This window comes from Pteropus alecto, unplaced genomic scaffold (genome assembly GCF_000325575.1).
Source record: "Pteropus alecto unplaced genomic scaffold, ASM32557v1 scaffold45, whole genome shotgun sequence".
NCBI lineage: Eukaryota > Metazoa > Chordata > Mammalia > Chiroptera > Pteropodidae > Pteropus > Pteropus alecto.
In genome coordinates, this window is record NW_006442491.1 from 23,878,098 (window position 1) to 23,893,525 (window position 15,428).

Below are 15,428 nucleotides of genomic sequence, written 5' to 3' on the forward strand. Positions count from 1 at the left end.
AAGGTCAGAAAATGGAATATATGTTACATAGACTCTTTTAGAGGCTCTTAATGTGTGTCTGAAATAGCAGAAAAGAGCTCTGTAGTTTTATAAAATTTTTATTTTAGTGGACTGTTTTCTGTTGTTTACTGTGTATAAAAATTATTTTTCTCTTTCTTCTTGAACTTTGGATCCTGCCCCTCACTCCACATTGTTCTATTTCCGTTATTGGTGTTGCCCAAACAGCTGGAAATTTGAGGAGTTATCTTTGCCTTGCCTGTTCCTTTGTGTTATTCCCTTATACAATCAATTTTAAAATTACCACTTCTTGAATCTTTCCTTTCCTCTGTAACCCTCTCCATATATCCACGTGCAGGGCCTTTTAATTTCTTACCCAGATTATTGCCATTGCTTCCTACCTGGTCTGATCTCCCCACCTTCCAATCCAAAATTTGTTACCCTTACCTCCATCCTACATGTTGCTGTCATCATATTCATTCTCAAATACAGATCTGACCATGTCAGTGCCCTGTTGAAAACTCTTCAGTGATTTTCCATTTACACAACATTCCCTGTTTTCCTCTTCTCCTGTCCCCAAATAGAAACCTTTTCAAAGTATGTGATTACCACTGTTACCCAGACTACTCAAAGTTTGTACTTTTTCTGATGGTAATTGGAATCAGCCAGTATGCAAAGGAAGGAAAATGAAGGTTACAGAATCTGTTGGCCTACAGGGACCCAGGGAATCACCTAGTGTACAATTCCCTCATTAACAGGTGAAGAAACTGAGGCTCAGAGAGGGTATGTGACTTATCCAGGGTTACTTGAGAAGTATATGGTATGACTAGGACTAGAATCCAAATTTTCTGAACTCTTATACTGTCCCTTTTTGTTTTTGTTGCTCCACAGTGATAGGGTTTTCTCAGTAATTTAAGACTTGCCTTCTTACCTTTGCAAAGGTGAACAGTGTCTTACAGTCCCATGGAAATTTTGTTGAATATATGAGTAGGCTCTCATAAGTCTATAAAAATGAAGGCAAGATGTTTCCCGATAGTTCAGGAGTAAATTAATACCATCACAGGTTTCCGTAGTGATGTGGTAAGATACAGTGACATTAGTATAAAATAGATGGGGCCTCTAATTATTGCCCAACTCCAGAAGTGCTGGTCCCAAATCTTTCCTGTGGGCACCTTTCTTCTCTACCCCAGACTTGGGGATTGTTTGACTATTTTCCCTGACCTTTGCCCATTATTTTGATTCCTCCTGTCTTCTACTCCCAAGCCACCTGCTGAGGAGTCTATAAAATCCCAGTATTCCCTCTGGTTTTCCTAGCTTGAGGGGTGTCAGCCCTTTTCCTGATTTTCTAAAACTCCCCTACTCTCATCTCTAGTAATTTGATTTCATTGGAAGTCTACCAAAAATATAAACAGTTAAGATTTTATAGATTTAAAGGACATTTTAATAGTTCATTGTAATAGTTAGAAGAAATGAGAGAGAGAAACTTGAACAAGTTTGACTTTCTCACCAGAGACAAAAGGAGGGAATAAGAAAGAAGGTCTGGGTCACTCAGGAAGTCCATCCTGAGTTCTTTAACCCCCTTTTCCTGCCCTGAAGTTCTACTGGGATGGAACAGTGCCTGCCTTCCTTTGGTGTACAGTGATAAGCAAAGGCATGGGTGAACATAGCATTAGCACTGCAAGTCCCAGATTGTCTTCTTGCAGGTAGGTCATTCCCAGTACAGGGAGTTAAGAGTGTTGGCTAGGACAAGGCTTCCCAAACATGTGTATGTGTAGAATTGGAGATATGTGAGATGATGTTAATTGATGTGTTGGTTTTATGTATTTATGTATTTTATGTATTTTTAAATGTGTTTAAAAATATATATAATTAGCACACCAAAATTATAGTTTACCATTTAAAATAAATTTTAGTTTAAAAAAAGGAAAGAAAGTGTTTGACATAAAGTAAGAAACTACTATTTATAGTATGGCAGAAACCACAAAGGTGGTACACAGAGGATGAAAGTTTGGGAAATGCTGTGGTAGGGCTTTGATATTAGAATCTCTGCAGTTGATAACAGATATATTTTAAGTGGTTCTCCTGAATAAAAATTTTTACACCATTTTATTCCAGATGATTTTTTTCCCTCTGTCACTGTGCTGGTTCGAGGAATGTCTGGAAGACTTGCTTGGGCACAACAGCTTTGCCTTTTACCCAGAGGAGCAAAAGCAAATCAGAAGGTATCCATCAGAAGTTACAGGGAAGTGACTAGGAGTGAGTGTATGGATGCATGTGCACATACGTGTGCATGATATAATTTAAAGGTTAAAAAATTTCAACTAAAAACCACAGAAAAAAATAAATATTTTTGACCCTAGCCCACAATCTCAGTCAGGGGGTTTAAATTAGAATCAAGAGCCTAGAATTTCAGATTCACTAAATTACTCTTCAGAGATATCTTCAAGGCAGGTATAGTTTCAGAAAGCTTTCTAGGTGATTCTGACATTCATTTGTAATTAAGAATTACTGTTCTGAACAACGGTCCCATTTTTTTGCATACAATGTTAAATATAAAACTCAGGTACATCTGTATATAAAAAGAATTTGACCAGACCCTTGTTCTCTCTGGCAACAAGACTTAGTTTCAAATGATTTATTCCTGTATGATTAATAATATGCTCTATAATTTTCTTAATATACTGTATAATTTAATGAAATCTTACTTTGGGGTGGCACAATTTATTTTCTTAATAACATTTGTAATTTTGTGAATAAAAATTGCTCATGGGAGAAATTTGGAAAGTCCAGATAATAAAGAAGAAATTTTAAATTACCTGTACCTTCACTCTCTAGCAGATAGCCAGCCACTGTTAATATTCTAGTGGATTTCCTTCTAATCATTTTTTCTTTTCTGTATACAGTGAGAAATAGAATTTGAGTCATTTTTCACTTATCACATTGTTAGCTTTTATTTATGTTACTAAAGATTCTTTTAAACATGACTTAATAAAATTTTACCAGCATTAAAGAGAGATACAGTCAGAGTATGTGTCTAAAACCATTTAATATCTTAGATATCTCTATTAGATAAGATGTGTTTATCTCCCTGTGAGGAGCACATCTCTATTTTTTTCTTGGCAGCATCATGCAGATCACATTCTGTCAGTTGTGCTATAAGCTACTAAGCATTAAAGACTAAGGAGGAAGGAGATCAAGAAAGGAATTGGAATTTGTTGCTGGTTTAATACATGCCATATACATTTTTATTTAATCTTTACAACATCCTTGTGATGGGTTGCTTCCATTCTTCAGGTGTGAAAACGGAAGTCTCACAGCTAATGTATATTAAAGCTGGGTTTTGGAGCCGTGGAGGCCTAGATTTGATGTTCATACACTTTCAATTAAGCCATGCTAAGGTTCTAATTGAATTCCCTGTCTGGAGACGCTCGGTGGAACTTGTACTTTATTCTATGGAATGATTTGAGAGCCTGGGGAAGAAGGGGGTTTGAGCTTTTATCTCTGAAATGTCTTACGCATCGGCTTACCACTGAATATGGGAGATTCAGATCTGGGGCACTAGAGCTCAACAACCCATTTATCATACACAGAATCTGTAATAAGTTGATGAACATTTTTTTAAAAATATAATAGAGCACACTGGTACATCGGCTGTTTACCTTTACTATTAGCAGCAAAATTTGCAGACTTTTACTGAGTTCCTATATTATATAATCTAGAGAAACACAGGCATCGAAGACACCAGGGAAATACATTGTCATTCAGATGGTACCACATGTAATAAACGTAATGTTATTTGTTTTATTTTAACAGCTTTTTGTGCCTGAACCTCGTCCAGTTCCTAAAAATGATGTAGGATTTAAATATACTGTGAAACATCGACCATTTCCTGAAGAGGTGGATAAGATTCCTTTTGTGAAAGCAGATCTGAGCATTCCAGATTTGCATGAAATTGTCACTGAAGAAGTAAGATAAATAAATTATTGTCAGCTCTTGTTAAGGGAATGACTATAAACATTCTTAAGCAACTTCTGTGGTCAAGACACTGACTTTTTTTTTGGTGTAATTAGAGGTGATTCATAAGATGACTTGGATCTCTGTCATCCAGGACATTGTATAGTAAGACAAGTATAGATTGTGGCTGGTTGAAAGGAACCAGACCTCTCAGAGAGAGTCACTGGGCTGCCTGGGCTGGTCCATGGTAGTTATCAATACGGTGATGACATAATCAGACTCTAGTGGAAGATATCCGGAGAAAGGCCAACTCAGACTATTTTGGCAATCTGGGCAGGGGAAAGGATGGAATACCTCACTAATAGTGGAAGTTTAAATATATGGAATATATTGTTGACATACATCCAAGCTGTCTTGGATTGAAGAAGGAAGGAAAAAAACCAAAGGACTTTCGATTTTGATCTCAAGTGACAAAGAAGATATTGGTACCAGTTATAGAAATCTGGACATTAGAAAGAGGACAGCTGTGGAAAGACAGGAAAAAATTATTTGGTTTAAGTAATTGGTACCTTAGGTCAAGGGAGAAGAATTTTAACAAGTGGGGAACAGAGGTATGTCAGGGCGTGAGAAAAAGGATAGAGGCTGCCTACACTATCACATGTTAGAGAGATCGGGGCAAGGAACACTAAGAGGCCCCTGGATTTTAGCATGAAATTGCAGCTGCCCTTTGAGACAAGGTTCAAAGGAATGTTAAAGTGGGGCCCAGAGTATAAAAGGCTGGGGAGTGAATGATAAATGAAAGGCAGCAAATATAAGCTACACTGTTACCAGTAAGAGGGGAAAGGTATAGAGGGGATAATCATGAGGAAGTACCTAGCTTAGGAAAAGCAAGGCTAGTTCCTTCTTTTTTTTTTAATTCAAGGACAGGAGGAATATGAACACACTTAGAGGTTGAAAGGAAGGAATGAGTGGAGAAAGATCTGCATCTGCTAACACTAAGATGACTAGGGAAATAAGTAACAGAGTAAGGCCCTGGAGGCAGTAGGGTTGAGAGTTTATGTGATCACGTCTAGGAAAAGGGGTAAGACAGAAGAGGAGAGAGTAGGTGAAGGTTCAGAGACATTTAAGAGGTGGAAAGAAGGGAAATTGAAGGAGTTTATGTAAATTTTAATTTTAGTTCTTAGCAGTGAAATAGGGAATCAAAGATGGCTCTTAAAATTACCAGGCAGCCCAGCTGAGGTTAAGTAGCATCATCTGTAGTGAAATTACTTACTCTGCTAACTTTCTTTAAAAGTCCTTGGGATCTGGAGCCATAAGTAAACAAAAATTGGTATGGTGATCAACAGGGATGAGAATATGGAAAAATAAGGAACAACATAGTTATTTATATGCTTAGAGGGTATTAGGATGGTGGTTTAGGCTTGATTGGGAAGTAGATAAAGCCAGTAGGATGCTAATGGCCTGGGAAATTTTGGGGAGGGGTTGGATGCTTCACAGTGATGAGAAATGAAGGTGTGGGAAAGCTGCGGGAAGGGCTTATGATTGGAGAACGGAATTTTGGAATTGTAGCTCTTGAAAGTACAGCATGCCTGAGGTGCAAAGTGTGCTTGTGGATGGCCAAAGTTAAAAGGTTGAGCAGGTTGTAGAAATATAAGCCAGCTTGTTAGAAGGACCATGGCTCAGCAGAGAGGATGGAACATTAAACTAGGATTGATCCAGGAAGGAAGTGGAGGGGTCCGGTGACAGAGTATAGTAGAATAATCCATATGGATGAAGACTTCAAAACGTGAGGGTGTTTCTGCAGGATGAAGATGGACAGTGGTCTGGAAGAGGGATGAGAGCAACAGCTCTGCCCCTTTCTTGAAGGGAAGCAGAGACTAAATGGTTTCATTTACAGGGAGGAGATGAAGGAACAATTATTGAGGCCATAAGGGAGTTTCTTTGGTATTTGTTTTAATGTTGAAACCTGTTTGCTTGGTTGTATACACTGTATTGAATTGAAACTCATTGCTGATCACTGAAAAGTATCTTCATTTACTTCGTTGCTTGTAGCTTATTTTCATTTTAAAATTAATATTAATCCTCTTTTACAATATAAAATAAATATTTACTTATTTCAGTTAGAAGAAAGACATGAAAAATTAAGGAATGGCATGGCTCAGCAGATTGCTTATGAAATACACCTCGAACAGCAAAGTGAGGAAGAATTGCAGAAGAGAAGTTTTCCTGATCCAATTACAGATTGTAAACCCCCGCCTCCTGCCCAGGAATTCCAAACAGCACGCCTTTTCCTTTCACATTTTGGATTTTTGTCCTTAGAAGCATTGAAGGTAATTTTCCTAAATTTTTATGAGTAAATACATTCATAAATGAACATTCAACTGATAATAGCTAAAACATTTTTGTGAGGATCAAAGGAATTTAAGGAAAAGACACTGGTTAAATCTTACCCTGTGTGCAAGTAAATGAAATTCAGTGATGCTATAGATTACCCTATGAGTCCAAGAGAGTTAGTCCTTTGAGTGCTCAGAGTCCTGTCTGAGGGGACTGCTTTGTTAATACATCCAGCCCTGAATTTTCCTGGGTAATATAGGGCCCATATCACATATTTAATTAACACCTACAGATAATTAGAAAAAGAATGTTAAAAATCTTCCCCTAGTAAAATTTATTACTGAAAGAATGGGCTACAACTGTTTCATGCCACTTTTAAAAAAGAACTAGTATTTGTGAGCTATGTCCTGGCATTACTACTTGCCAGCTATGCATTCTTGAGCAAGTTGCCCAACCTTTTTGGGTCTTAGTTCCTCGTCTACAAAATGGAGATGATAAAAGAACCCATCTTGTGGTCATGTAAGATACTTCATGTAGTACTTAGCACCAAATAAGCCAGACTGTAAATAAATATTGCCATTATTCTTAATTTCATTATTCTTAAAACAGTTTTACAAGGAAAGCGATGCTATCCCTAGTTTACAGGTATGGAAAGAGGCTCAAATGTGAAATAGCTTGTCTGTGGTGGATTTGGGGTTTATGCTAAGGCCTCTTTGTTTTGAAAAGCACAACTGAAGATTGCCAGACAAAAAGTTGCTTATTGTACAAATTGTCCCCTGCCCTACTTCCTAGAAGCTACTTAGTAAGAAGTCATTTAAATTTCTGGGAAAGCAGAGGAAACATTGCTATCTGATTTTGGATTACAGCATGAAGATGGAAAATATTTTATGTTGTAGAAAAGTGAGTTGGCGCTAGGGAGTATGAACATAAAAACTCCCTTAAAAAGCAGAAGAAAAGAGAAGAGAGAGGAAACGAGAAATACAGTGGCATATATAGAAGGCAAGGAATAAAGATACAACCTACAGATGACTAGTGATAGTCCTAATGAAGAAAATTGAACAGAGCAGAAGCAGTAATAAAAATATACTAGAAGAAAGTTATTAACATCCTGTGGACTGAGGGAAATAAGAAGAGACCTAATAACATAGTCTCTGAGGTTGTAATTTTCCATTTATGTTATCTATTCTAATTAAAGATCTTTAAGCTTTCAAATAAATAATTCTCATGCTTTTTCATCTGTGTCAGAACATGGTTTTAAAGTCAGAAAGTTACTTGGTTTATTTTATGAATTTCAGCATATATCTAATGACTTAAACCTGACAGCACACACATACAAAAAAGCTCTAAGCCAGTCTTACTTATGAATATGTGTACAAAGTATGTAGAGTATTAAGGAGAATGTGAATAAGACTCAATTCAACATTATGTTAAGCAAATTACCTCTACAACCAAATAAGATTTATCCTAGGAACTCAAGGAGAGTTATTGGGAAATATTAGTAAAGCTTTTAAGAAAATAATTCAGTCCTATTAGTAGATCAGTCAATAAAACAATGTCAGTATTCAGTAGAACAGTATTCATTCTGATTTTAAAGAAACAAACAAAAAACCAAAAACTTAATCAGAATTAGTAATGGAGATCTCTCTAAACGTCAGCCCATGAAAAACTAGAAGCACCATTTGTTAAAATCAAAGGCAAAGGATATATCTGCCTTCATCACTATTACCTGAGAATTTTTTAGTCAATAAAATTTTTTTATTTTAAAATAATTATAGATTAAATGGAAAGTTGTAAAAAAAAAAAAAATGTACAGGAAAGTTTCCCCGATACTAACATCTTACATAACTATAGTTATAATTATCAAAACCAGGAAAGTCAATGAAATATGAAAAGAAATTAAGAGATAAAACTATTGGAAAGAAGACAGTTCATAGGTAATATGACTTTTAATTAGACAACCCTAAGAGAATCATAAAATATTTAAGATGAGAGTTAAGATCACCACACAAAAAAGTACAGTATTACACTAAATAGTTTCACTACCCTAAAAATCCACTGTATTATTCTTATTCATCCCTCCTACCTCACCTCCCCCAACCCCTGGCAACCACCACAGTTTTGCCTTTTCCAGAATTTCATGTAGTTGGAATCATACAGTATGTAGCTTTTTCAAGTTGGCTTCATTCACCTAGCAATGTGTGTTTAAGATTCCTCCATGTCTCTTTGTTACTTGATAGCTCATTTTTTTTTTTAATCACTGAATAATATTTTATTGTATGGATGTATCACAGTTTATCCATTCACTTACAGAAAGACATCTTGGTTGCTTCCAAGTTTTGGCAGTTACAAATAAAGCTTCCATAAACATTTCTGTTTGTTTTTGTTAGACATAAGTTTTTAGCTAATTTCAATCAATACCAAGATGTACAATTGCTGTGTTGAATGGTAAGACTATGTTTAGCTTTGCAAGAAACTACCAAACTGTCTTCCAAGGTGGCTGTACCATTTTGCATTTCTACCAGCAATGAATGAGAAAAAAGTGCATTAATTTTTTTTTTTTACAGAAAGCATGATATAGAGAAAATAGGACCTAAAATTAAATAAGTAGTATCATTTCAATTGTCTTTAACAAAAACGGCAAATAAAAGAACTGGAAGTACACAAAAATGTTAAATCATTTCTTCAGGATTATGGTTGTGCCTATTCCTGCCACTTTGTAAATTTTATATTTAATATATTTTAAACCATGAACAAGTATTGCTTTTATAATTAGAATAGTGAAAAGAAGTAATAATTTCTCTTTTCCTCCTTTGGTGATAGGAACCTGCAAACAGTCGTCTACCTCCTCACCTTATTGCACTTGACTCCACGATATCTGGATTTTTTGATGACATTGGGTATCTGGATCTCCTGCCATGTCGTCCCTTCGACACAGTTTTTATTTTCTATATGAAACCAGGTCAGAAAACAAACCAGGAGGTAAGATTTCTGAATTTTGGGGGTAATTTTTTATGCTCATAAATATAAAACTTTTTATATAGCTTGAGCTTATCCATAGTAGGAGATGAGTTATACTTGACACTTAAAGACTTGTGAACTAGTTTAGAAACTGAATTAATGAAAACTATGATGCTTAGAGTCCTGAGTCATGACTCTCAATGGATGTGATTTAGAGTAGAGCTATAGTATGTCTTTCTTCCTCTTAAGAAATTAAAATTCTTAAGACTAAAGAAACTAAAATACAGAAGGTTAGACAGAAAGCTAAAGCTAGGCCTGATTGCTTAAGAAGAGTAAAACAAATATTTACTGAATATCTTCCCTGTGAATAAAAAGTCTTTCCTCTTAAGGAACTCACCTTCCAGGTAATTTCACAAGCAAATAATTTCACTTGAGGCATGTGTAGTGTGTAGTGAGAGAAATAGCACCTGAAATAAAGGATAAAAACAGAGTAAGTGAAACAGTTGAATATGCGTAAAAGACTAGGAGAAGGATGAAGAAATCTGTAAAATAGGTGAGAGTGGAAAACAGCAAATGGCAGGAGATTTGAGGTGTCTGTTGGAAATGAATAGTTGGAACATGGAATAGGCAGGTAGTTACCAATCGTGACTAGGAAAGGGTCAAAGGAAGTTTTGTAAAATTCAGGCATGTAGGGCACTATGACTGTATGATCTTGGAATTTTATTATAATCATTATAAGACCATTAACTAATCAAATTGAGTGCACCTTGAGAAATTAACCAAAGTCACAAAATGTTTATACTACAAGCACTACTTCAAATTATTGTTGAGCTACTAGAAAAGGAGATTTGATTTATGGGAAAGTTTTTCTCATTTCATGTTACAGATTCAATAAGTATTTAGATGTCTACTGTTTGTTAGGTGCCAGGGTTATAGTGGTGAACAAGATCTACAAGGTTTCTGGCCTCCTAAGACTGCTGTTTAGGGGGAAAGGCAGATGATTAAATTAAAAACCATAGCAAAGTATGCTAAGCATATGAGCATGTTATAGGAGCCATAACAAGAAAGCAACCTAGTTTTATGAAGGCATCCTTGGAGGAAAAGACATTTAAGTTTGTGTTTGATGTATACATTGACAATAAGTCAAAAGATAGAAGCAGGTTGTTACTAACAAAATAATAGCATGTGTAAAGGCTCTGGAGGTCAGAATTATATCTTCACAAAATTCATTGTGCAGTCTAGTATGCTTGGATCTTGAGAGAATATGGCCTGGTGGTAGCCAGGGATGAGACTGGTAGACTCAAATATTTTGAAAGAACCTCAGTAGAATTGGATTAATTCCAGGGTTTGGGGATCTGTTTTGAAGGAAGTCTATGTATCTAATGGTTAGGATGAGAATAATGGGGCCATTTTTCTCCTCCTTGTAAAAGAAGATAACACAAACCCTGGAGGTAACTCTTAAACCAATCAATTCAGGTTTTTTAGCTGTCTAAAGACAGAGTGACTAGGAAACAATGAAGGTTCTCTGAGGCCTCCTTTAGAACGGTGGAGACCTGCCTTTGCTGGCCACAGGGTAGATTTAGATGAATTTCCGGCTGCCAGCCAGTGGCCTTCAAGTTGAATTTGATTCACTTATTGTATTTTGACTAAATTTTCAGAAATTACTTATTTAAGAGTTTCACTTATGAATAAAAACTTTAATTGGAAGAAAATTGGAACTGGCTATTAAATCAGTTCCTGGCACTTAAAAGAATATGAAGGGATATGGGTGAACTAAGTAGGTACACTTCTAAAGAGAAGTGTTTAAAGAGATGATGTGTTTGAGAGATGATGGACTGGCAGTGATGCCCAGTGGACTGAGAAGTAATAGAAGGAACACCCCATATTTTGATTTTATCAGGCCTCTTAATGGTCTTGACATAGATTAGCATTATATGAACTACGTTAGTAATATGCAGACTGGCTGCATCAGTCTTTGGGGCAGCTTTTAAAAATAGTGATTCTACGATCCTATCTGCTGACTCCAGTGAAGAAGGCTTGGAGTGGGCTAAGAGAATCTTCTGTTTGAGAAGGTACCTAGGTGATTTTGGTACGTTGCCCCAAAAAATTTCCTTTTTATTTGTAGGTGATGCCTCATTTTCTTTCCTTTAGCATAGGCTTTTCAGTAGCATCACTGTTGCTGTTTTGGGCGAGATAATTGTTATGGGAGCTGTCCTGTAAATAGGTCTTTTAGCAGCATCTCTGGCCTCTATTCACTAGATACCAGTAGCGCCCCACCTGTTGTGGTAACAAAAATGTCTCCAGATACTTCCAGATGTCCCCTGGAGGGCAAACTCAGCTTTGTGAGAACCACTGTTTTAGAACAAGGGGCTTTTCTTAAATTTGGTACTTAATGAAGAGGAGAGAACCTTCTGGTCACTTCATTTTTTTCTGGAATAGCTGCATTCTCTTCTTTGGACTAAGAAGAATGTTTTTGCTCTCATTTTTTAGTCTTTATTGAATTTTTAATAGGTTTGTATTATAGCATTCGTCAAGATCTGTAAGTAAATAATTACATACCTATGTAATGTTTCTCACTAACCAGACAGTAACCTTTGTGAAGGCAGGGACATAGTGTTTGTTGTTTACTTTTAATAAATATGTCTGGTTCAGTAATTGTTTTGCTAGGGAGGGAGCTAAGGGCTTTACTTGCATTATCTCACTTAATCTTCACAACTGTCGTTATTATCCCCATGTTATAGATGAAGAAACTGAAACAGTAAGGTTAGGAGATTTGCCCAAGGCCCAGCCAGGATGCAAACTCAAATCTATCTACTTTGAAAGCATGCATTTTAAATTACAGTGATATATTCCCCGGTTTATACTGAGCTTGGACTTGATTTGTCAGACACTTCAAAGCTAACTGATTTTTATGAAGCTTTAGTTTGATATGCTCTTTTATTTCCTTCATTATAGCTGATAATTGGTTTATATTTCAGATTTTAAAGAATGTGGAGTCTTCCAGAAATGTTCAGCCACATTTCCTAGAATTTTTGCTCTCCCTTGGCTGGTCAGTAGATGTGGGCAGACACCCTGGTTGGACTGGGCATGTTTCCACCAGTTGGTCTATTAATAGTTGCGATGATGGTGAAGGACCTGAGCAAGGTAAACTCATAATGGTCATTTGTTTTTTCTTGTTTTGTTACTCTTGATTCCACTCCCCTCCTGCCTTTTACTATGATTTTGTAGTCTTATTTAAAAAAATAAACAGAGGTATATAAAGGGGAAATCTCCTTCCCTTAATCCTCGTCCTCACATGAGGTTACTTAATAGTAGTTTGTATATTCTTCCAAACATTTTCTTTGTACATAGGCAAAAAATTATAAACAAACAAATGAATGAATTTTATAAGTAGAGTTAATTCATATAAAGTTAATGGCTTAATTATCACAAGGCTAATAAATTCCTTTTTTATAGCATGAGTGAGCAAATACTATTTTCTTCAACAATATTACAATAAATTTAGATTATAGTAAACAATATAGTTTCCTAACAAGTGTATTTTTGTCTAGTAAATACAGTTTTCTATTAACAGATATGTTTGTGGCTATCATTAAAGGCTACATTCTAGGATGTTATATAAAAACCCATCTCTATAAATCCTCCTGAGGACATGTAATCAGGATAACAAATACCAGAGCAAATATAAATTTAAACTTAAAACCTTTGCCCCACCTGGCTAATGTTCTTTGTTCTGAGGGCTCCTGCAGTCACTAGAAAGTTAATATTATCTCTCCGAGGTCATTAATGCTTGTGTCCAGTGCTTCAAATTATCAGAATTCTTCTGTCAACAAGATTACACTCTCGTAAGGTTTCCCATTAAATGCCACTGTCACTTGTTACCTCTAGTTCTTTTCTAATTTCAACCAAGGTTGAATCAGAGTATTTGTGGATATACTCTAATTTTAATTTCCACATATCCTTTAATATGTGCTTATATTTATAGACTAAATTCCCCCAAGTAGGATCGATAAAGGATATGCACATTTTTCAATTTGATAAATATATTAGTTGGATGCTTATGACTGCTAGTAACAGAAAACCTGACACATGCTGGCTTAGATTTGGTCATTTATTGCCTCATGTAACTGAAAGTTTGAGAGATTAGTGTACATTCTTGTTGTCGTTTGATCAGCGCTCCAGTTCTGTTTCTCTGCAGTTTTTTCTTTAGCTCTGCTCTCCATGTGTTGGCTTTGTTCACAGCCTGGCTTCTCTCTTAGTGCAAAAAGGCAATTCCAGCCTTTACATTTACATACCACACTAGCCTGGAGAGGAGTCTCAGAACCGCCCCACTCGCAAATCCTGAGATGCATAGTGACCATCCCAAACCTGTGACAGGAAAGATGGAATGATCCTGACAGAGAAATATAGACAAGGTAGAACTGGTGTGAAGGGTTGGTCCCGCCCACAGTTCACAGCTGCTGCAAACAGTAGGGGAGGGTGGAGTGGATATCGGGGCAGTAACCATAGCATCTACTATAGTAGATGGAAAATGCCTTCCTAGTTTCTAAACCAGAAGTCAATAAACTACAGCTTATGCCTATTTTTATAAATTAAGTTTTATTAGAACTCAGCCACACTCATTTATATATTGTCTGATACTGCTTTTATGCTACAGTGGCAGACTTGAGTAGTGGTGGCAGAGACCACATGGCCTATAAAGTCTTATTTACTCTCTGATCCTTTGCAGAAAAAGTTTGCTAACCTCTGGTCTAAACTTCCTGTTTGCCACATCCTTACCAACATTAGGTATCTTCTAGTTTGTTAGGTCAGAATTTTTCTGTTTTTAATTACGATTGAGATTTAGTTTTGTATTTTTACTTCTTTCCTGAGAACTACTTGTTCATTTCCTCTTCCCAATTTTTTTGTCAGGTTGTGGGTCTTTATATATTACTACTGGTAGGCTATTGTGTTCATTTTAATTGAGAATTATACTAGCTCTCAGGAATGTTACTTTTGTTCATTTAATCTTGCTGGCTTAGAGCAGATACTATTACTAAAACTGCTTGTACATTTTATATCATATCACTGACCACTGGGGAAGGGGGTACAGAAGCAGAGCTGAGGAGGAGCAGCAGAGAAGAGACCAGGGACAGAAATGCCTTGAAAGCAAGAGTATGTACGTACATACAGACAGACAGACACGCACGCACACACACATGCCTCAACTCCCTCTATAGGGACTGTGGGGTCTTGGTCCTTTTGATTATTGCTTCTTCCCAAAAGACTGTTCCCTTAATCTGCCTCATACAAGTGAGCCAAAGGCCCTGCTCATCAAAAGTGGTCTGATTTAGAGTAATTTCAGAAACTGCAAAATTAAGATTTTATGATTTAAAGTTACCATAAAGACATTTAGTAAACATTTATAGTTTATTCTTACACACCAACTTATTCTTGTTAGAAATGTACGTTCTATTTATCATCGCTTTATTAACCAGTTAAAATTTCACAAAGCAGGATGAATTTTTTTTTCCCTACTTTTTGGAGCAATAATGTAGTGTTTCTCATTCCTAGATGAAGTGGTTTCCTCAGAAGATGTCGGGGCTAGCATTTTCAATGGACAGAAGAAGGTGCTGTATTATGCCGATGCCCTTACGGAAATAGCTTTTGTGGTTCCTTCTCCTGTGGAGTCCTTAAGTAAGAGTATTTTTTGTATAGTGCTGTTTTACGATATATTTTGGCATTCACTGGTTTGTGCAGTATTATTGCATTGTGAGAGATTCTCAAGTCTCCTAAGGCATTCTTCTGCTTCTAAGACATGATAGCTTTTAGCTTATGCAAAGGTATAGGACATTAGCCCCTCTTAACTTTCTTAAGGAAAGTAGTTAAAGACAAGCAGATCAACCCTCTCATAATATTTAAATAGCGATGGAGACCCACTCATTAATTAAAGAAAGCTTTAATTAATTTAATCAATACATAGAAGCCTATTTTCCAGTTTATTCATTAACCATGAGTGAGCCCCCACCTGCTTCCCAATTTCCATATGAGAGCCTTTATATGGAACCCCGGAGAATCTTACAATTGGAAGACTCTCATGAAGGCCTCTGGATGATTGAACACCAAGCAGGAGAAACTTCAACAGCCTAGAAAAGATAGAGATCGAGCCTGTTCTTCTTAAGGATCAGGAGTGATTATTACTTTTC

General features: G+C 36.3%; 1 protein-coding gene across 4 annotated transcripts in view; it reads left to right on the top strand.

Annotated features, from left to right (window-relative positions):
* Positions 1-15,428, top strand: part of RALGAPB (Ral GTPase activating protein non-catalytic beta subunit) — a 73,417-nt gene that overhangs the window by 50,665 nt on the left and 7,324 nt on the right. For all 4 annotated transcript variants that reach the window (XM_006921807.3, XM_006921809.3, XM_015597055.2 and 1 more), the window contains exons 20-25: positions 2,113-2,219; positions 3,811-3,963; positions 6,072-6,281; positions 9,106-9,264; positions 12,222-12,387; positions 14,797-14,919. In XM_006921807.3, coding sequence (XP_006921869.1) covers positions 2,113-2,219; positions 3,811-3,963; positions 6,072-6,281; positions 9,106-9,264; positions 12,222-12,387; positions 14,797-14,919 — 918 coding nt within the window. The remainder of the gene's footprint in view (positions 1-2,112; positions 2,220-3,810; positions 3,964-6,071; positions 6,282-9,105; positions 9,265-12,221; positions 12,388-14,796; positions 14,920-15,428) is intronic.